This window comes from Apium graveolens, chromosome 4 (assembly GCF_009905375.1).
Source record: "Apium graveolens cultivar Ventura chromosome 4, ASM990537v1, whole genome shotgun sequence".
Lineage (NCBI taxonomy): Eukaryota > Viridiplantae > Streptophyta > Magnoliopsida > Apiales > Apiaceae > Apium > Apium graveolens.
The window spans coordinates 205,895,089-205,917,939 of record NC_133650.1 but is presented as its reverse complement, the minus strand read 5'-3'; the positions used below and the strand labels follow the sequence as shown (position 1 = coordinate 205,917,939).

General features: G+C 35.1%; 1 protein-coding gene across 1 annotated transcript; it reads right to left on the bottom strand.

The window, feature by feature from the left end:
- Positions 1 to 16,012: 16,012 nt before the first annotated feature.
- Positions 16,013 to 17,880, bottom strand: LOC141719317 (uncharacterized). Its single transcript, XM_074521688.1, has 5 exons — positions 17,740 to 17,880; positions 17,438 to 17,655; positions 16,670 to 16,696; positions 16,402 to 16,526; positions 16,013 to 16,302 (listed from the first exon to the last, which is right to left on the bottom strand). The coding sequence occupies exons 1-5, from the start codon at positions 17,878 to 17,880 to the stop codon at positions 16,013 to 16,015; spliced, it is 801 nt and encodes a 266-aa protein (XP_074377789.1).
- Between the last annotated feature and the right edge of the window lie 4,971 nt (positions 17,881 to 22,851).

The window sequence follows — 22,851 nt, the reverse complement described above, 5'->3', positions numbered from 1 at the left end:
ATACATCTTGTGGAGAACAAACATGAACGGGTATTTATGACAGCTGTAATATTAGCTAAACAGTTTAATTGACTTCTTATTGAAGTACTAGTATATTTTTTGTACAAAACCTTATTCATTGAGCCATACCTTATTCTCTAGTCAAGTAAACTGTGAATAGATCCTCTCTCTCTTTGTGTGTGCACTGCATGGGTGCGTGTACTACCTGTGTGCATAAGTCTGACCCTTTTTGGGAATTTTCAAGAACTAAATGGTAGGTTAGATGATGAGCTGACTTTTAGAGATAAATGATGCTAAATAAACAATAAACTGGTCTTCTGTATCCTTTGTCTGTAGAATTTTCAACATGTATCTCTTCATATATTTGCTTATTTAGAAAGATATAGGGGAATTTTTGGTATACAACATACCTTCCATCTGGAACTGGTGTAAGAGTATACTTCTGACAATTTATATTATTTAGTATTAAAGTGATTCTAAAACTTAAACTTCTAAATTGCTCCGGTAGACCCAAATTGTTGTTATATGTAAAGTATTTTAAAGAAATTTTACATATATAGACAAAAGTTCAGTGAATACTTATATATTTTACAGTTGTACTTGGAAAAGAGAAACTTGGTGGGGGTTGTAACATATTCAAGGAAGGGACATCAGAACATTTACTTCTATAGAGGAGGTAATTAGATTACACAAAAAATCAAACCTGCACTGTGTAAAATAGTGGCTTTAGTGCCAAATTATATTTTACAGTACTTAAATATTTGTTGGACTTTCTATGTTAGCTTCTTTAAAAGTTTCAGTTCTTAGAATGCAGATAATATTCAAGTACAAATCCTAACAAAAGTCTACTTCCCCATCTGCTGAATTTTTCCCAGGTATGAAAAATTTATAGAAAAAGGTGGTTGCATGAGTTTTTTTTGCTTAACTTTGATTTCTATTTGTAAGTTCCACAATTTTTTGAGTTACACGGAAATAACCTATTTGCCTTGTTAGGTGAAGGACTATATGGTAAATATAGCTAATTTGATTGATAATGTTGTTATTGTACGAAAATGTATTAGGTGATGGACTATATGGTACATGTAGCTAATCTCATTGATAATGTGGTTATTGTACATGAAAATGCCTTGTTAAAATATTACTATATAACTTGCATTGAATTTTAGTCACAATTCACTATAACATCACTCATTTACCTTCGTGCATATGATTCAATTGGTCCATTTTCCATTGTTTCATTCTTTTATTATCTTTATGTTTGTTATGACACTATGTTTGTGTTATGTCCAAGATGTAATGAAATGCAACTGGTTCTGAATGTTGGGGGGCCAGACAGACTATCACGGCTCCAAATGGCAGAGAAAGTTGCAGTTAGAGGTTATAAAAGTTTATTACACAAACCAATATCGGCTTCATTAGTAAGTCCACCATAAACACTGAACCCTTAATCTAAAGTTACTTTCTCAGTCATCATATCATTGTTTACACTTCTGTATAACCATTTGTGCGAGTTGTGCCCTTGCCAGAAAGCACACAACATTCAATCAATCACACTCACCTAATTGGATATCAATTTCCTCTGCTCCCTACACATCTAATATTTAAGTCTTTACTTTACAGATTGATCGCGGTGTCAAGTTCCCTGCTGACATATCAATGGACATCATCAAACTATTTAAGTTTATCTTTTTTTCCTAATGTTTAGTAAAGAACCTGAACTATTTTGTTTAGTTAAAATAATTATTGTTGTCGTAGTTTTAGACATGTGATGGTTTGAATGTTTGAGTTGGTTTGGATGTAATACATTTTGTGGTATATAATGATATTTTAGGATTGTCAATTTCGAATAGCATAATTTCATGTAGTATTGCTTTTTATGTATGAAAAATATGTTAATGGTATATATGTTCTATTTACAAACAAATCCTATCAAATAAATATAATACAAATCATTATGAAAAATGGGGCCCACAAGTGGGCCCTATTTTTTTTTGTAAATTTAAAGTGCAAAGGTAACATACATAATGTGATACTATAGATATACATGGATGTTACCTTTGGTGTCTATTGTAACACAAAAGTCCATGTTGCACCAGGGCAAAGGAAATGTTACCTTAGGGGCCAAAGGTAACTCGAAAAAAAGCAACTTAATATTATGTTACCTTAGGTCTTTTGGGTGGCTATGGTAACATTTTTTTGGCCTGTTGTAATATTTTTTGGGTGTTGCTGTAGGCCATCTATGGTGTAGTGTAAAGCATAACATGCAGCATTGAAAGTGGGACATGTCACACTATTTATCGTTCTAATGCACTCAAATGATGTGCTCCCTTTTATAAAATTTAGGAGCATGCGCATATAGAAACGTTCTCCACTTGACGGATGTGCAAAGTAAATTCTACCAACTGCATTCCCCTTTTTCTGCTTGGTCCATAATTTATCCTTGGAATTCCAAACCCAGTGTTGGGGGAATTCTGCATAAGTAAGACTGCGGGCATCCTCATGCTTCCTGTTTGTCTCCAACCATTCCGTGAATTTTGTTTTTTCTATTCCGGGCATATTGAGCACGTTTTCAATGCACCTGCTTTCCTAAAATATAACAGTATGCTCATTGGGCAGGTGAAAAGGTAATCGCTCAACTGCTGGGTACCTGTAGTTGATGTCGAATTGAAAAATTCTCCAGCAAGCCTCACATGCTGATATGTACTTGATAAAGGTAAACATGAAAGGTATGTAAATATTATAATTAGTTAAATCAAAAAGCTTCCCTGATCATAAAACTTACATATTCTGACATAAATTTAAAAAGGTTAGTTTTTTTTCTTTTACAACACATAGCACGTACCTACAGTCAAGGTATGCTTTAATTTCATCCCGCTCGTCGGCGGTCTCAATCACTGCGGTTGCTCTATCTGGGCCTTTGTTAATATATTTGAATAAATATTTGATTGATCTTGCACTGTTACAGAGTTCAATGTTAATATGAGCATCAAATTTGACTGATAAATTTCTGTTGTAAGGGATGACATAACGATTGTCCAGGAGGATGCCATTTTTTTCCACAGTAATTCCTGTATTCCTGCGCTTATATATTGGGAACCCATCTTCTCCAATTGTGGTGGTGTCATTAAATTTCTTTGGGAAAAATTTGGTGCATTTTCCTTGTTGCATATAAGGAGAGGATACATTGGCTTGACCACACGACCCGTGAAGCATAGATTTCTTGACCGCATTATAGGCATCATGGTGGACATTGATATCCGGTATCTCTGCGCTTATTATGGTGTCAATATATTCTGAGAAGGATTTTTCATTGATGGGTATAAGAAATGCAGGATGTGCGCATGAGGTAAACCCCTTTTCTGGAATTCTATGGTGTATAAACCTGCACCAACATTTTGATACTATCAAAATAGAATAAACAAATAAACAAATTTGGGACTTAAATACTGGCTGATAAAAAATACGCTATAAACAAAGCAAACTTACATGCCATGACTTTACCAAATGGCTGTTCTTTTTTGATGTAGTGTATGAGTTGCTGCAACTTTATCTCAAATACTTGACATATAATATCAACTCTGTTAGAGTCATTTTTTTGACTGATCAGGCCAAGCATGTCATTAATCTCTTTCCATTTTGGATTACATGTGAATGTAATGAAAAATCCGGATAGCCTACCCACCGACAAATTGCCAATGCATCTTGGTAATTCTGAGCCCTGTAGCGCGGACCTCCAGTGTGTGACGATGGCAAGATGACTGATTTTCCTACCGTGGAGCTGGTTGAGTCCCTATAATGCACCGCATCCATTAATCCTGAGTATAATTCTGTCCTGAGTTCACTTTGATGGGTTCGAACCCACCTAAACCTTTCTTGCTCAACTGCCATGTAAGCGTCGACTATATATTGTTGCAATAGGCGTCCTGCTAAAAGTAAGGTATGCCCCTCAGTGGACCTTTGTTGGAATCGAAAACAATAATACTGGCACATTGTTAGTGTCTGTCATTTAGAAGTTTGAGAGCCCCTTTCTGCTAAGGGTATACCCAGCCTGTAGCCATCTTCTCCATAAGGATGAATTAAGGGATACTCCATGGACATATAGCTTCGGTGTAACTCATCAATATGTGAAATCCCTTTAGTACGGTGGCACACAATAACGTCACGCTCAAATTTTTTCTCGGTGAGCTCAGCCACTATCAAGCCCCCACTTCAGATTCCGTTGGGATGTTGTATTGTCTACCATCCCTAGTACGGGCCTCAGGTAGCCGCAAATGAAAAGTGGTTTGTGGTTGCTCTTCGAACATGTCTCTTGCTTTTCTATAAGATCTCACCAAATTGCTATTCTCGTCTAACATTTGTGTCAGACCCTGAACAATACTTTCGTCAATAGCGGGACCTCTCTCTGGATTTCACAGTGTGCTAATTCTATTACTAACCTCATGATCAGTATCATATATGTAGAGCTGGGCAAACAGGGGCTTTTTACCTGCTGGTGGGAGTAATGAGCTTGTGTTATGGTAAATCTGTCCACCAGCACGAAACACATAAGGTCCTCTCGATTTGTTTATTAATCTATCAACCTGGACTCCTAATGATGCGACAGCAAATATTGAGTTGTAAGGCCTTATATTCTGCTTGAAATTGGTATCTTGCTGTCCAAAATTTGGTCCAAGAAGATGTTTGAGTAAAGCAGGTGGTTCTTTCAAGAGTTGTAGCTTCACGGGTCCTTCTTCACAACAAAAGGTGAAGTGTGGGTCGGAGGTGTGCCTGTTCCTTTTAACCCGCTCTTCATAGCATAGCACAGCACCACAATGCATGCAGTTGTGCCCGGGTGGTCCGAAATACGACAGAAGTGCTTGTTCAGCTGCAATTGTACAATAAGTGGAGAACACATGAATAATAAGTTTTTTGTTAAGATGCTTGTAGAATATGTCGGAGGCGACAAGCCTGGTTCAATTAACAAATTTGAATAAGCTAGTACTTGTAGCCTAATTCGTAGAGGTATTGTTTGGCCCTGCATCAGTGGTTAACAGTGGGCCCCTCATGGTACGGTTGGTGGTGCCTGTGAGCGATGGAACTCTTGGTAGTTTGGCCCTTTGCTCTGGAAGTAAAAGTATCAGCTGGATAGGAGAGATTTAAAATGTATAGAAAGAGCTTCAAGCTGTAAAACGTGCATTAAATTACTAGACTCGACTTGGAAATTTCCCGGTGCTGCTCGCTTGGCTGTGTGTGGTGCATTGGCAAAGAAGATTCAGCCCTGAAATCTGAAACAGGTTCAAGAGTGATGAATTTGCATGTTCTATGCACAAGGAGCCCAAGTTAATTTGCAGGTAGGTGAGGTATATTAAACAAAAGGGCAGATAGCCTAAATAAGTACCCTTATTCAGACAAAGAATAAATCTACATACATCACAGATAGATCTTACATTTGCTGCAGTAGTATATTGCATAACATGCAAGGAAATTAACTTTTATTATTCACAATAGTTGTATATGAAGCATTGCACACAAATTCACTAATGATTCATGTATGATATTTTCGAGGCGATTTTTGATACATAACATATCATTCAGTGGCTCCTAAGGGTAGCAGAGAAACCACCAAAGGAGAGATTATGTGGTAAGCCAAAACTATCACAATTCGTTGAACCGTTTTGCATGGCCTAATGGGACATGATAAAACAGTAGATATTTTCAAAATGTTTAATTTTGGTTTTTTTAAATTACAGCAAAAACACAGGAAGTGTTGCTGCAAAATCAGGTGGAGGCTTTGCATCCTAGCTATTTTTCCTTTCATAAACTTGGGAAGCACAGTTTATTTTAAAAATAAATAAATTATATTGTTTCAATTTCTGACATTGGTGTAATATTATTTTTATATTTGATAATTTGTTGTGATATTATTGCAATAAATATGCAAATATTGAGAGCTGTATATTGTACAATATTATTTCATATTTTGGTTTTTGAATAATAGAAGTAAAATGTAATATTGTTTTATAGTTTCAAGCCGTAAAACGTGCATTAGATTACCTGACTGAGCTTGGAAAGCTCTTGGTGCTGTTCGCTTGGCTGATGTCTGGTGCATTGGCAAAGAAGACTCAGTAGTGAAATCTGAAACAGGTCCAAGAGTGATGAATTCACATGTTCTATACAAAAGGAGCCCAAGTTAATTTGCACTTAGGCAACGTATATCACACAAAAGGGCAGATAACTTATATAAGTACCCTTATTTAGAGAAAGAATAAATCTACAGACATCACAGATAGATCTTTTATTTTCTGCAGTAGTATACTACATAACATATATGCAGGAAAATTAGCTTTCACTATTCACAATAGTTGTATATGAAGCATTGCACACACATTCACTAATGATTCATGTATGATATTTATGAGGCGATTTTTGATACATAAGAGCGCATTTAGTGGCTCCTAAGGGTAGCAGAGGAACCACCAAAGTAGAACTTGTGTGGTAAGCCAAAAGTATCGCAATTCATTGAACTATTTTGAATGGCTTAATGGGACATGATCAGATTGCAGAAATTTTCAAAAAGTTTAATTTTTGGTTTTTAGAAATTTCAGCAAAAACACACGAAGTGTTGTTGCAAAATCAGGTGGGGGCTTTGCATCCTAGCTAATTTTCCTTTCTTAAACTTAGGATGCACAGGTTTTTTTAAAATAAAAAAATTATATTATTTTAATTTCTGACATTGTTGCAATATTAATTTTATTTTTGATAATTTATTGTGATATTATTGCAATAAATATGCAAATACTGAAAAATTTATGAATGATTAATCGTAATAGGGCTATATATTGTACAATATTGTTTCATATTTTGGTTTTTGAATAATAGCAGGAAAATGTAATATTTTTAAATAGTTTCAAGCCGTAAAATGTGCATCAAAAAGTACCTCACTAAGCTTGGAAAGCTGGTGGTATTGATCGCTTGACTGGTATGTGAGGCATTGGCAAAGAAGTTTCAGCCCTGAAATCCGAAACAAGTCAAAGAGTGATGAATTTGCATATTCTATGCAGAAGGAGCCCAAGTTAATTTGCAGGTAGGCGAGGTATAGTTGCATGAGCTCAATTTTTTTATTAGTTTTGAATAACATCTGAACACATTGTTGTCTACTACTTTAATAAGCAAGTAGTAAAATTGTTAGGCTGAATAGCACAACCTACTAAGATATTAATAACCGAGCTATAGGTTGCCATTTTTTGTAAAGTAGCCTGAGCACTGAAAAGAATACTATGATTGACACTGCAAGTCTTGTAATCACTGATTATTTTGAAGGTTTTTTGTATTATAGAAACTCCGGTTGTATTAATCAAATCCCTAGATATAGTTATTTCAACTATATTCACCACTGCCAACAGTCAAAATAGTGTGGTACAGACTAAATGATAATATGTACCTCAATTGAGCACTGAAATGATTGGTTTCCACTGGTTACCCGCTGATTTTACAAGCTCCAGTTAATTTTACAACCTATCTGGTCACCTAACTAATTATCTTCTTCCATCTTCTTTATTAGTTTTTTTTTGTTCAATACAAGTTTTGGAAGTTGCAGTATCGCAACACTAAAATTGTGATGCGAGTTAGCTCTGTTAGTGCCTGTTTTTGAAGTCTACCAGGCTTGAAAGAAATATCATTCTTAGGTCATACTGAGTAGCTAAGTATGGAAGTTCATTCATATCAATTAAAGAAAGGGCAATACCATTTGATGGCGCCAGCTTAATGCAATGGCGCAGAAGCAGAAGCTGGGAGGGATGCTGTGAGCACATATGCATAATTTGCATTGCGGAAAAGTAAGGCAATCCTTGGTTAGTCTGTAGCTTTCTACTAAGTATAACAATTTTTCTCCTCATCCTTGCTTGTTTGGCAATCATTTTTTTCAGGAAAACAGTGTGAATGCTTCCACCTGGGGAGTTAGCTGCCATCTGCCGCTTAAGGCGGATCTTGAGAGTCCTTTTGTACCGCGCAATGGAAGATAACCAGCGGTGGAAACTTGAGTTCTGCAGAGAGCACCCAAAGGTTGATAATCCTCGTTAGTAGGAAGAAATGGCTCCATTGGCTCTACCTATTTTATTTTCCGCGTAAAGATGAGTCCACATAGACTAAATAATTTGTGAACAAATCTTTGAGCACCAGAACAGAGAAGAGGAAGCCAAAAAGTCTTCAATTACTCAAGATATTGACGTTTTAAACAGCTCCCCTGTATCTATCTGAGCACGTAAATTATAATAATAGGACCTACATCTACACACATTTTTAATTTTAAAGCACCAATATACCTACGAAAAATTCACCATTTTTACCTTAAATATATGATACCCTTTCTATAAATAAATAAGAGAATTTTAAAATTATAAGAAATCTAATATAGAAATAAATTGTTTTCCCTTATTTAGTATTGTATGTAAGCCAAACTATCTTGATATAAAATATTGGCACTTAATTTCTTGGAATGCACATAATTTATTAGCATGTTAATTTTAATATTTTACATTAATTTTAAAAAGTTTGCTGCACCTATTTTACATTTTACCAAGGTAAAGGGTACTCAATATTTCTTAAGTCTATTTTCTACTTAATGTTGCAACTTAAACTTAATATATTCTTATATTTAAAATAATTCAATTTAAAATGGGAGGCGTGATCCAAATTTTTTAATCTGAGTTGAGTACTATAACCTTGATATAAAATATTTGTACACCAATCTGATTTTAGTTTATGGGAGCCTTGATTATTTTTTTTTTAATTATTGTGCCATAATATTCTGACATAAAATATGGATATATAATCAGTCATTATGTATATAATTTATCAGGACGCTAATTTTAATATTACCTTAATCTTCAAAAGCAAGTTATTTTACATTTGACCAAAATAAAGGATTACCAAGATTTATTCATAAATGACTATTTTTTCATTTATATGAGAGATAAACTTATATCCTTATTCAAAATTTTGAAGTTTCAAACTTGTAAAAATAACTTCAAGCTAATTTAGTATTTTCAAGGTGTAAAACTGAACTTTCTAATATTATCCCCCTGCCGGCTAATAGTTCCTGTTTTTCGGTTCTGCGTGGTAGATGCAAATAATTCACTAACAATTTGACGCTTCAAAGACCTGGAAAATGCACCTACATGCTCGTATAATTCTTAGATATCCAACTCTAAGACTCTAAACATGAGCTTTAACTTCAGCTAAAAATTGCTCCCAGTAGAACATTTGTTTATCATCAGCAGAAGCTTCTATTATAAGGGGGATAATTTCTCAAAGATAGACTCCCCTATTCGAATGTAAAGAAAAATCTCATATGCTATGGATTAATATGCATGTATATTTCAACACTTCTTGCAACAGAGAGGCACACATATTATGAAAATTGGCAAGCATGCAACGAAAGCAAAATTAAACATTTAGCCTACTTGCCAAAGGTACAATACACAATTATATCTGATTATTTAATATCAATCAAGCAGCCTATACAATCTGAGATAACCAAACATGTTCCCTTTTCAGGAAGACTGCTGATAATATTAAATAAAGGTAACAACATCATTTGCACAACCCAGGCTCTCTGATCCTCAAGACCTCAAGTCAAACAAATAACTTTTTCCAAACTCGCCAAATATAAACGCAACGCACTACAACAAATCTGGCCATTTACGACGGCCAACTTACGACGGAAAAGAAATGCGCGTCAACTTACGACGGAAAAACTGTTTCGTCGTAATTATTTACGATGAAAAAAAAAATATGTCGTAAATTTAATATTTTATTATTAAAACTATCACCAACTGAATAAAAAAAGGATTGAGGAAGATTTGTGGAAGAACGACGTCATTAAACTTACGACTGAATGTTATATCCGTCATAAGTTAAATACCTTACGACGGAATTTCCGTCGTAATTAAGTATAACTTACGACGGAAATTCTGTCGTAATTGTTCCCACCAACCATAATAAATGCCATCTATACTAGCATTTGTTAGCCGTTTAAAAATAATATTTTTTTATAGAAACTTACGACGGAAATTACATTCCGTCGTAAGTTATCAAAGAGGGAAATTCAACTTTTCCCCCAAAATTTTGGCGGTAAATTTGACTTTTTTCAAATTTTTGGCGGCCAATAATTTATGATAAATTCCGTCGTAAATTAGCACATGATTTTTGATATTTTTAATTTTTAAAAAAAGTATTATTTAATGATCCAACCATATTAATGTCAGCATTTATTTAAAACACCACATAAACACCAATTCAAGATTAAACACTAGTTAGTTGTAGGAGTCAAACTCATGCTTGACTGTTAAAATGGCAAACAAAATAAATTTATTTTGATATGAAATTTTGGTTATATCACTTATATATATATATATTGACATCCATACAGTTGAATCGTTCCATTTTTTTTTAAAAATAATCGAAACACCAATTCAAGATTAAACACTAGTAAGCTATACTACTCAAACTGATGCCTGACTATTAAAAATGGCAAACCAAATAAATTTATTTTGATATGAAATTTTGGTTATATCATTAATATATATATATATATATCTATTGACATTCATATGGTTGGATCGTTGAAAATATTTTTAAAATAATCGAAACACCAATTCAGGATTAAACACAAGTAATGTGTACTACTCAAATTGATGATTGACTGCTAAAAATGGCAAACCAAATAAATTTATTTTGATATCCACTTTTGGTTATATCACTAATATACATATCTATTGACATCAATATGGTTGGATCGTTGAGAAATATTTTTAAAATAATCGAAACACAAATTCAGAAGTAAACACTAGTTAGCTGTACTAGTCAAACTCATGTTTGACTGTTAAAATGACAAACCAAATAAAATTATTATGATATGAAATTTTAGTTATATCACTAATATATATATATATATATTGACCTCCATACGGTTAGGTCGTTGAAAAATATTTTTAAAATAATCGAAACACATTTTCAGAAGTAAACACTAGTTAGTTGTACTAGTCAAACTCATGTTTGACTTTTAAAATGACAAACCAAATAAAATGATTTTGATATGAAATTTTGGTTATATGACTAATATATATATCTATTGACATCCATATAGTTGGATCGTTGAGAAATATTTTTAAAATAATCGAAACATAAATTCAAAAGTAAACACTAGTTAGTTGTACTAGTCAAACTCATGCTTGACTGTTAAATTGACAAACCAAATAAAATTATTGTGATATGAAATTTTGGTTATATCACTAATATATATATTTGTTGACATCCATACGGTTGGATCGTTGAGAAATATTTTTAAAATAATCGAAACCCAAATTCAGAAGTAAACACTAGTTAGGTGTACTAGTCAAACTGATGTTTGACTGTTAAAATGACAAATCAAATAAAATTATTGTGATATGAAATTTTGGTTATATCACTAATATATATATTTATTGACATCCATACGTTTGGATCGTTGAGAAATATTTTTAAAATAATCGAAACACAAATTTAGAAGTAAACACTAGTTAGTTGTACTAGTTAGTTGTACTAGTCAAACTCATGTTTGACTTTTAAAATGATAAACCAAATAAAATTATTTTGATATGAAATTTTGGTTATATGACTAATATATATATCTATTGACATCCATATGGTTGGATCATTGAGAAATATTTTTAAAATAATCGAAACATAAATTCAGAAGTAAACACTAGTTAGCTGTACTAGTCAAACTCATGTTTGACTGTTAAAATGACAAACCAAATAAATTATTGTGATATGAAATTTTGGTTATATCACTAATATATATATTTGTTGACATCCATACGGTTGGATCATTGAGAAATATTTTTAAAATAATCAAAACACAAATTCAGAAGTAAACACTAGTTAGGTGTACTAGTCAAACTCATGTTTGACTGTTAAAATGACAAATCAAATAAAATTATTGTGATATGAAATTTTGGTTATATCACTAATATATATATTTATTGACATCCATACGGTTGGATCGTTGACAAATATGTTTTAAATAATCGAAACACAAATTTAGAAGTAAACACTAGTTAGGTGTACTAGTCAAATTCATGCTTGACTGTTAAAATGACAAACAAAATAAAATTATTGTGATATGAAATTTTGGTTATATCACTAATATATATATCTATTGACATCCATACGGTTGGATCGCTGAGAAATATTTTTTAAATAATCGAAAATCAAATTCAGGACTAAAAACTGGTTAGTTGTACTAGTCAAACTCATACTTGACCGTTAAAATGGCAAACAAAAAAAGTATTTTGATATAAAATTGTAAGTTGTAACTTTATGGTTGAAGAGCATTCTAAAAACTCACTATTAAATGATAATATCTTAAATCTCGTGCGATACTTGAATTCCTTTAATATGTAAATAAATTTTAAATTTTATTTTATTCAATCATATATTAATTTTATTATATTTATTTAAATATATAATAATTATTGATTTATAATAAAAATTATACAGAAATTAGAAAATAATTGTGATCGTAGTTTAGTAGAATATCGTAGTTTAGCGTGATAAGGAGATCAATTAAATATTAATTGGTCTTCTTATATGAATATACTATTTTTATTTTATTAACTTATTATATATACTCCTATAAAAAAATTATATAAGAATTATTCGGATTGTAAAAATTAAATAAAACTCGCTTGAAATTTAAAAGTTTTCCATATCAAAATCTCTAACGCCACTAATTTACCTTTTAATAATTTTGTTACCCTGTGTTTATTGGAGATAGAAATATGAGATACATAATAGACTATGTGTCAGTTATTTATTTGACGAACCCGTGTCACACGGATTTCCAGTATGTAAACAACTCACAGCCCTTAGATAATATAGACAAACAGGACAAACACATACATCTCCTCTCTCCTCTGACTCACTGCCCAGATCTACAATCTTAATCCCCATACATCAACGAAAACCAAAATTTGATACAACCCATTTAGTTTTATCAATTGATCATGCTTTTGCTAAATATTGTAGTAATCATATTATCGTCATATAGTTTTAAATATCACCTGCTAAGATCAAACAATCACACTATCAACGATCAGATTTTTTCGACTTCTAGGAAGATTTTGAGTCAAAAAAGCGAAATGGATTCGATTATGATGCACATAAATGGAAAGAATTTAGGTGAGTTTAGTGGTTCTCGGGGTTTTTTAAAGCAAGTGGAGTTGAAAGATGTGAGATTGGAGCCTAATTCTATACATGGACATGCTCAACAAACAAATTTAGAGTATTTATTGTTGTTGGATGTTGATAGATTGGTTTGGAGTTTTAGGAAAACTGCTGGGTTGTCCACTCTAGGTGTTGCCTATGGAGTTTGGGAGGCGCCTAACTGAACTTCACGGACATACTATAGGTTAGTTTAGCTTTTGCAGCATTTGATTTTCTACTGGTTTTATGGTAAATTTATGTTTTTCTTTAATGTTATGTGTTAGCCTATTTACTATCTTTTTGTGACCAGGAGATTGAGTCTTGAAAAGGAATCAAAAGAATTAGAATTGAGGACAATAGGCTTGGGAAGGACAAGGGGCAACTCTTATTGACTACAGCATCACAAAGAGATGGATTACCCGATAGGGAGGATGGGGATATATTGTTGAAGAAACCACCAGCAGACAGTTCACCTTGAACCTGGTTGTGTGATATGTTGAAGGAAGTAAGGTGGGATAGATTAGCTAAATATGAAAAAATCAGCGCTCTACACATAGCTTGTCGATTCGTTAGAGAGCGATTCGATAGTGTGTTGTACTTGGAGATGACGGCTATTCCCGAATTGGGATAATACTAGTGGTTCAAATAGTTGAATTGGGGTTTCTGGAAAGTTATCGGAATCCGGCTAGATATTTTTTTTTAATCCTGGAAATACAAACTTACGACGGTTGTTCATCATATATTCCGTCGTAAGTTACTAATTTACGACGTATAGTTCCGTCGTAAATTTGTGTTTTATTTTATTCAAGAAGGGTCTCGCAAGAAAACATACGACGTTTTCTCCGTCGTAAGTAACTAACATACGACATTATTATTCGTCGTATGTTGATAACTTACGACGAAATATTCCGTCGTAAGTAGATTTATTATTTTATTGAGAATGTGGGCCCTTACTTCCTAACTTCCGACGCAATTTTATTTTGTGACGGAAAATTGAACTTACTACTCGAGCAAAAACGACGGTTTTTTTCCGTCGTAAATGCCTCAATTACGACGATTTTAGTTCAAAAAACCGTCGTAAATGGCCTGATTTCTTGTAGTGATTAAAAGATCAAATAGTTGGTAGATATTTATGTCTATAGCATAAGGCTGAGGATGCCTGCATCAATGCACTCACTGCAACACAAGGAACTCCATTCTTTGGAAGACACTAACTTAGAGCGTTGCTGCTAATCATTTGGAGCATTTCAGCCAACCGTAGCATAGTCTGCACACTCTGAAAATTGCTCTATAATTTATATAAATATCAACTATGTTATTCAGACTCCAATGTCAGTTTTAAAATAGAAACAAATTCAAGTGTCCGGATCAATTCTATTTCTATCATCAAAATTGTGTATATTACCTAACTACAATAAGAACAGAAAAAAACTGAAATATGGGAAAGTGCGAGAAATTGAGGTTGCAGACAATTATAGAAACCTAAAAACTTTGTAAGTAAAAGAGTCTATAAATTTATAGCAAAGGAGGAAATATAAGATAAAGTAACAAAAGGTCTGAAGAAGCACAAGGATAAATTGAGACAAGTGGAGCTAAAAAAAATCTGCAGCTAAATGATTAATTACGGAGAAAGCTAAAGTTGTTAAACGATAACCTAAGGAAAGTGCTGGCGCCAGAAATGCTGGAACTTATTCTCCCTCTCCTTTTTATCTAGAAGAAGGGGTGAAAACATTCAAATAAGAAAAAAGCCAACACAATTTTCAGGGAATGGTCAAAACTTGTAAATAAATAAAAATATCATAAGCAAACCGATCTTTTTTATTTATTGCCTGCATGTCTGTGGAGCATTAGAAGGTTCAATCCACTAAAAGGATAAACTAAAGAGTTGCAAGCAGCTATTCATTTGAAAAGATAAAGAATCAGTTTATTTTAATGCTCTTGCAGCAAGCATAGTGGCACTTAGTCTAAGGGGCGCCATTGCTGCCTCCCTTGACAGCTTCAACAGCTTCGATAACAGTAGATAGCTTTGGCTTAAGTTCATTGCTACCGCCCGCTTGAGAGCTGGAGGAGCAGTCGCCACGGTTCTGAGAAGCCTGTAGCATAGGAGAATAAGATAAATTGGAAGTTGATGAACTGCATACCACGATGGTTTAAGCAAAAGGGTAAGCACATATGATGGGATGATGACTGACCTGTGCTTGAGCATTTTTCCATAAGCAACCTCCAGTTCTTCCTCGGGAACGAAAACCGCCGACACACCGTAGTCTTGCAGCCCTTCAACCAGATTGTACTTGTTCAATTTCAGCTTGTAAACAAATTCCTTACCCACAAGGGCTTGCAGCTCCAAGGGCACAGAAGTATCCCCTTCTGGAATTTTATTAATTAGTTTTTTGGCTGAGACGTCTAGCAAGCGCTCAGCAGTAGAATTGTGTAAAACAACAGTCGCAGTTCCGGTGGGATCCTCCACTTGTAGATTAATGCAAAACCTGAAAGGGTTGGGGGAACTATGCATTTAGTTAAATAATATGTAAGGCCCAGATTTACACGTGATTAACTGTAACCATGTCTCCTTACATGGCCAAAGGGTACTTAATTGGCTGCTTGCAATTATTGCAGATAAAAACCCCATCCCGAAGAGTGCCCCTTTTCACGCATGACTCGCACGATATATAATACCATCCAAAGCGATTGTTGATGGCAGTTATGGTAGCCTTCAAGGTCACTATATCAACCTATCATAGATTAAGATTAAAAAAACCTTACGAGAATATGGAACATTTTATGTTGATTAACGTGGGATACCGTGAGATTTCAGGCGGAGTTTAGCGTATACCTCTAGTTCACCAGCACATGTAGCTCTGACCAGGGATTCCACGGTCATTCGATTAACAAACATTGCTTCCTCAGGGGTTAAGTTGGCAGAGCTGGGGCCTTCAATAGCCACGACAACCGGTGGTAAGGCCGAGAACCTCTCCCTTATAGAGGAGACATGCTCCACCTCTGGGTCAACATAAATTTTTCTAGCGCTAGTTGTAGCGAAAGTCAGAGCACATGCATGACATAAGGGGGGCATTATAGCTACTTTATAAATATTGAGAAATGTCATACAAATTGCAGAATAACCTTGTTCTCACAACTTGACTAAATATTTTTACTTCTAAGAAGCATAGCTCTTACGTTGAAAGGTCTTGACTGTGACAGAGGAGATCACGATAACATAGGGCGCGTCATCTCCAATATACAGTGTAGGATCAAACTGCTCGCCTAGTTTACCCCACAGAGTGACGGTGCTGGTGACAGAGCTTACAAAACAGGAAGAAGGTAAATATGTCAGGTTGAATACTTGGTAAATTACCAATTTTTTTATTAGCAATCCCCACTTACTAATCTGTGAAAATTCTATTATCCCTTTTTTTGAAGCCAGCCCCGACAACCTCCAGCTCACCATAACCGCAGAAGCATCCCACAATATCTGCAACAAGTAAAAGGTTTTAATTGGAGCACAACTTGTGTAATAGCAGCCCGGGTAAATTAAGGTAATGAGTTTAATGGATCCAATGTATAAGTTTGCTAAGAACCGTGTGTATATTAGGGAGTAAGACTAAAATAAGCCAATACTTTCATACAACAGTAAACATGGATTCCAAATATCACAAAACTTTCCTTTATAAAAACATATTATCCATATTCTCCGCATAAATAAAATCCAAGGTGTTGTGCAAATAGATAAATACAGAATAATGAGCTAATTTTAATTCCAAAAATATAACCTCCTAAATTTAACCCATTATGGACATGGCTTTTAAAGAATGGAGCAAGGGAAGCTAGACTAAAATAAATCGATATTATCACACAATAGCAAATATGGACTGTAGACAACATAAAGCTTTCTATCATAAATACATGCATGATACATTATTTATATAAATAAGATCTAAGGTGCTGCGTATAAATAGCTAAATGCATTATAAAGTTCTAATTTCAATCTTAAAAATATTATCTTCTGAATTTATTTAACTCAAATGGACCTATCAGGCATTAATTCCTATTTGGAACACTTATGTCAGGCCAGGATGAAATGGAGAAAATTGGGTTTTCAGATATACCCAACTCAACACAGGATTAAACCAAAGAAAAGAAACTTATTCCAAGAGATTTACCTGAGAGTGGACACGTCACCAGCGCGGCCTAAAGCTTGGGCAAATTAACAAACTGGAATCCATATCTTGGGATGCGCATAATATCCTCATCTAGCTGCACAACCTCGGTAACCGGCAAGAAAAACAGCCTTTGATTGCTAGCCAGTGGCCTATAGTGGGAGGTATTCATCGCAACCTTGACATTTCGAAGACTGTAGACCAGGCCCTCACTGATTTGGTGCCTGAATCGAGGCACCAAATGCTTACGGATAGCAGCATGCATAAGATTCTCCTGGAATAAATAGGGAATCTAATGTAACAAAGCAAAAAACCTAAAATAGTAGAGGCCATCAGAGGGAAATGAAGGAATCTGTACCTTTCCATCAACCAGGATCATATCTATGCTAAGCAAGCTGTTGTCCTTTGTGTTGACAACATCCCACATCCTGCAAACGCGGGCCCTAATCAACCAGTCCTCCGCATCACCCTCAATGTCGGAAAGATAAGAAAACTCCATAGCTGTATCAGTTTATAACAAAGCCATACATTATCACCAAGAGGATACATGACAAGACCGAAAGCAACACAAATTATCCATGATATGAATAAATAGAATCACGATAAATAATGTAAATTTAGAACAAATGTAAACATGATAATCAAAAGACAAAGGGTTGAGTCTAAAAATAATCGCACACTTACAAATTTATACATCACACAATGATCACATCATGCAGATTGAATAAATTTTGCATGCTGTTACCTGGAACCATCACATCCTTTTTGGCCCCTATAGCTACCTTCTTTGTCTATATATTCCGATTCACAAATCACAATAAAATACTACTAAACACAGTCAACATTCAGCCTTGCTCTTATCTTTGACCATTAATTTCTTTTATTCAACTATAAAGCCATTCAAACTATGCTTAAACACTGATACCTACCCTTTCTCCCAACAACCATGATTGACAGTACTAACTAAAAAGCATTTCTTAAATACTTGTGTTCAAATTTTAACAGAAAAGTTTAGACACTAATTCTTTAATGTTATGATTCTAAAATGTATTGGAGAATAAATTTGAATAGTATAAGAAATATAAACATCAAGGAGCCCTATTTTTACTGGTGGTTCGTTCTTGTGTTGGTCCTTTTAGTTCCAGAAATGTGTTATTCCAAGTCCATGATAATGAACTTTTGCCATCTGGTGCTCCTTCACCAGGCAATTAAAGGTTAAAACAATGGGCCCACTTTACCCCCTTCTCTCTAAAAAAACCATGGCATCGACAAAAGAAGCTCATTATAGAGGAGCGAGATCAGAAACAAAGACATATAACTAACATAATCACAAATGATATTAGTTCCATAACTTTATCAGTCCATAACAAATTCAAACATACAACTAAGCTAAACATTACCAAAGGAGATTTATTAGAATACCGAAATAACCTAATTCATTCATGGCTGGAAGGGCTGAGCCAAAAATTAGACTTACAATACAATGAAATGATGATAAAGCATAAACATTACAGAGGGGCAACATTTAGAAATTAGGAAATACAAGAACAAATAGAATTACAATACATTAAAATTACATTGCAATTGCAATGGCAACAAATGATAAAGTACAATCATGGGTGGACAATCATAGGTGGACAATATATGAAAATATAAGCAAAATATCACCTTTTGGATGAGACAGCGCCGTGAAACAATCCAGATAAGCCCAAGCAACGGCATGGCGCCACAACATATATAGTGATTGCGGGGCATATGAGGGAGTTGTAACCGGCGTTATCTTAATTGCTCTTTATTTAGAGGTAACAAAGATTAACCCAAAACTTGGTTACTGGTAAATTAATTTTTTTTTGAAAAATGACAGAAATTGGAGATATCAGAATATTAGGATAGGAGGCTTTCAAAGGGCACACGTGGGTCATGCGTGTTTTTCCTTTATATAAATATATAGATGATGATTTGTTTGACTTGTAAATTATGTCTTATATTTTTGTTGTATTAAATATAAGTATCTTACATGAATGATATGATTGCAAATATTTTTTAATTACTTTGTACGTAGTATCTATAGGAAGAAAGCCAATCAAAGTCATGAGACGTGGTCGTGGACCTAGAAGAACAACTCATGCGATTTTACCAACACATTGTCCACCACCTCCACGTACGTATGGAGTTGACGAAAGCCTAAATCAGATTCTGATGGCAAGTTAAGGAAAAACAAACCAAAAACTCCATGCAATATCAAATTCCAAATGAGGGTGTAATTGTCATTTAAATGTTACAATTATCATCTTTATCCCATATATCTCATTTAACCTCATTTAACCTCAAAATAAAGAGTAAATAAGGTTAACCTCAAAATAAAGAGTAAATAAGCTTAACTGATAGATGGCTACTAGCTTATAAGCTCGTAACAACTTATTGATGACTGTTTGACGACCCAACTTATAAGTTGAAAACTTATAAGCTGATAGTGGAAAGTTGGCAGTAACATATTTTTTTCCAACTTATTTTTATTTTTTTATTTTTTTCTAAAATTTTGATTTTAAAATATAAATTTTTATTTTAATTTCAGATTCATGAACTAAGATAATTGTATTTAATAATTATTTATTTGTGGTTTCTATAATGGTTTAGGGGCCCAATCTCGGCTCATGCTCGATGCAGCAGCTGGAGGCGCCTTGTGGGCCAAAAGCTATACTGAGGCTTATAATCTTATTGAGACTATGGCTTCAAATGAGCATCAAAACCCAACTCAAAGGATGATGCCCGGGAAGGTAGCAGGTATTCTGGAAGTCGATGCAGCCACCGCTATTGCAGCGCAACTCCAAGCGCTGTCTATGAAGGTCGATTCTCTAGCTACTTATGGAGTCAGTCAAATAGCTATGGTTCGTGAGCTTTGTGCAGGTTCTCATGCTATGGATCAGTGTTCTCTTGTTAATGAATCTGTTTAGTATGTGAACAATTATCAGTGACAACAGCAGCCTGTGCCAGCTACTTATCATCCTAACAATAGAAATCAACCAAATTTCAACTGGGGTAATAATCAGAATGCTATTCAGCCACCATATCAGCAAGGTGTGAGTAAACAGTTCAATCCACCTGGATTCCAGCAACCACGGCAGTATGCTCAAAGGCAATCATATCCTCAACAGGGAGGTAAAGTTGTACCCACTAGTGCTGATTTTGAGGAACTTAAGCTGTTGTGCAAGAGTCAGGTGTTGTCGATCAAGACCTTGGAAAATCAAATCGGTAAAATAGCCAATGCGGTGCTCAATCGTCAACCTGGCACACTTCCCAGTGACACGGAAGTGCCAGGCAGGAAGGAAGCTAAAGAGCAAGTCAAGGATATTACCTTAAGGTCTGGGAAAGTTGCTGATGCTGAAAAGGCAAAAGAAGGTGAAGCTGAAGTTGGAGATGAAGAAGCTAAGCAAAAGGAGAAAGCGGCGGAACTAAGGAAGACTACTGTTGAACACACTTTGCCTGATGGTAATACAGGGGAGAAACAACTCTATCATCCTCCACCTTTCCCTAAGAGATTGCAACAACAAAAGCTGGATAAGCAGTTCGGTAAGTTTCTGGAGGTGTTCAAGAAACTTCACATCAATATACCTTTCGCTGAGGCTCTGGAGCAAATGCCTAGTTATGCGAAGTTTATGAAGAGTATTCTTTCAAGGAAGGTGAAACTGGATGACCTTGAGACCGTTGCTCTAACGGAAGAATGCAGTGCTGTGCTGCAACAAAAGTTACCTCTAAAGCTTAAAGATCCAGGTAGCTTCACCATTCCTTGCACCATTGGCAAGTTATCTTTCGACAAGTGCCTTTGCGATTTGGGAGCAAGCATAAATCTGATGTTGTTGTCAATCTTTAAAAAGTTGGACTTTCCTGATCCAAAGCCCACCTACATGTCTCTACAATTGGCTGATCATTCTATTACTTACCCAAGAGGCATAGTGGAGGATGTGCTAGTCAAGGTGGATAAGCTCTTCTTTCCTGCAGACTTTGTTATTCTGGATTTCGAGGAAGATAAAAAGATTCCCATAATCTTGGGAAGACCTTTCTTGGCTACTGGCCGTACCTTGATAGATGTGCAGAAAGGTGAACTTACTATGCGGGTGCCGGATCAGGATGTGACCTTCAATGTATTCAAAGCAATGAAATTCCCTACAGAAGATGAGGAGTGCTTAAAAGTGGATTTGATTGATTCTGCGGTTACTTCGGAACTCGATCATATGCTAATGTCTGATGCATTAGAAGAGGCCTTAGTGGGGGATTTTGACAGTGATGATGAGGATGACAATAAGCAATTACAATATCTTAATGCTTCTCCCTGGAGGCAAAAGCTAGACATGCCGTTTGAAGCTCTTGGTACTTCTGACCTTAAAAATGCTGAAGGAAAGCTCAAACCATCAATTGAGGAAGCACCCACCTTGGAGCTTAAGACATTGCCAGAACACTTGAGGTATGCTTTTTTAGGTGATGCATCTACATTACCTGTTATTATTGCATCTGACCTTTCAGGTAGTGAGGAGGACAAACTCTTAAGGATTTTGAGAGAATTCAAATCGGCTATTGGATGGACCATAGCAGACATCAAGGGGATCAGCCCTTCATATTGCATACATAAGATTCTGCTAGAGGAGGGTAGTAAGCCAACTGTTTAGCAACAACACAGACTTAATCCTATCATGAAAGAGGTGGTGAAGAAAGAAATTCTGAAGTGGCTGGATGCAGGAATCTTTTATCCTATTTCTGACAGTTCTTGGGTGAGCCCCGTGCAATGTGTGCCTAAGAATGGGGGTATTACTGTCGTAGCAAATGAGAAGAACGAGCTCATCCCCACTCGAACACTCACAGGATGGAGAGTATGCATGGACTACCGAAAGTTGAACAAGGCCACGAGGAAGGATCACTTCTCTCTTCCGTTTATTGATCAGATGCTTGACAGGTTGGCTGGTCATGAGTATTATTATCTTCTGGATGGCTACTCGGGGTATAATCAAATTTGTATTGCACCAGAGGATCAAGAAAAGACTACCTTCACTTGTCCATTTGGCACGTTTGCTTTTTGCAGAGTTTCGTTTGGGTTATGTGGCGCACCGACCACTTTTTAGAGATGTATGATGGCTATATTCTCTGACATGATTGGGAATAATGTCGAGGTGTTCATGGACGACTTCTCCGTCTTTGGACATTCGTATAATGAATGTTTGAATAATCTTTGTGCCGTGCTCAAAAGGTGTGTGGAAACTAATTTGGTGCTCAATTGGGAAAAATGTTATTTTATAGTGCGTGAAGGCATTATTCTTGGGCATAAGGTCTCTAGCAAGGGTCTTGAGGTGGATAAAGCCAAGGTGGGAGTTATTGAAAATCTTCCACCACCTATTTCTATGAAAGGAATCCGTAGTTTTCTTGGTCATGCAGGTTTTTATCGGGGTTTCATCAAGGACTTTTCGAAGATATCTAAGCC

Excerpts from the sequence above, each read along its gene's own strand:
- LOC141719317 (XM_074521688.1), bottom strand. The coding sequence starts at position 17,880 with ATGGAGTTTTCTTATCTTTCCGACATTGAGGGTGATGCGGAGGACTGG. Across the intron at positions 16,697-17,437 it reads ATCCCAAGATATGGATTCCA|ATATTGTGGGATGCTTCTGC; the intron begins GTTTGTTAATTT and ends TACTTGTTGCAG. Across the intron at positions 16,527-16,669 it reads GGGATGCTTCTGCGGTTATG|CTCTGTCACCAGCACCGTCA; the intron begins GTGAGCTGGAGG and ends CTGTTTTGTAAG.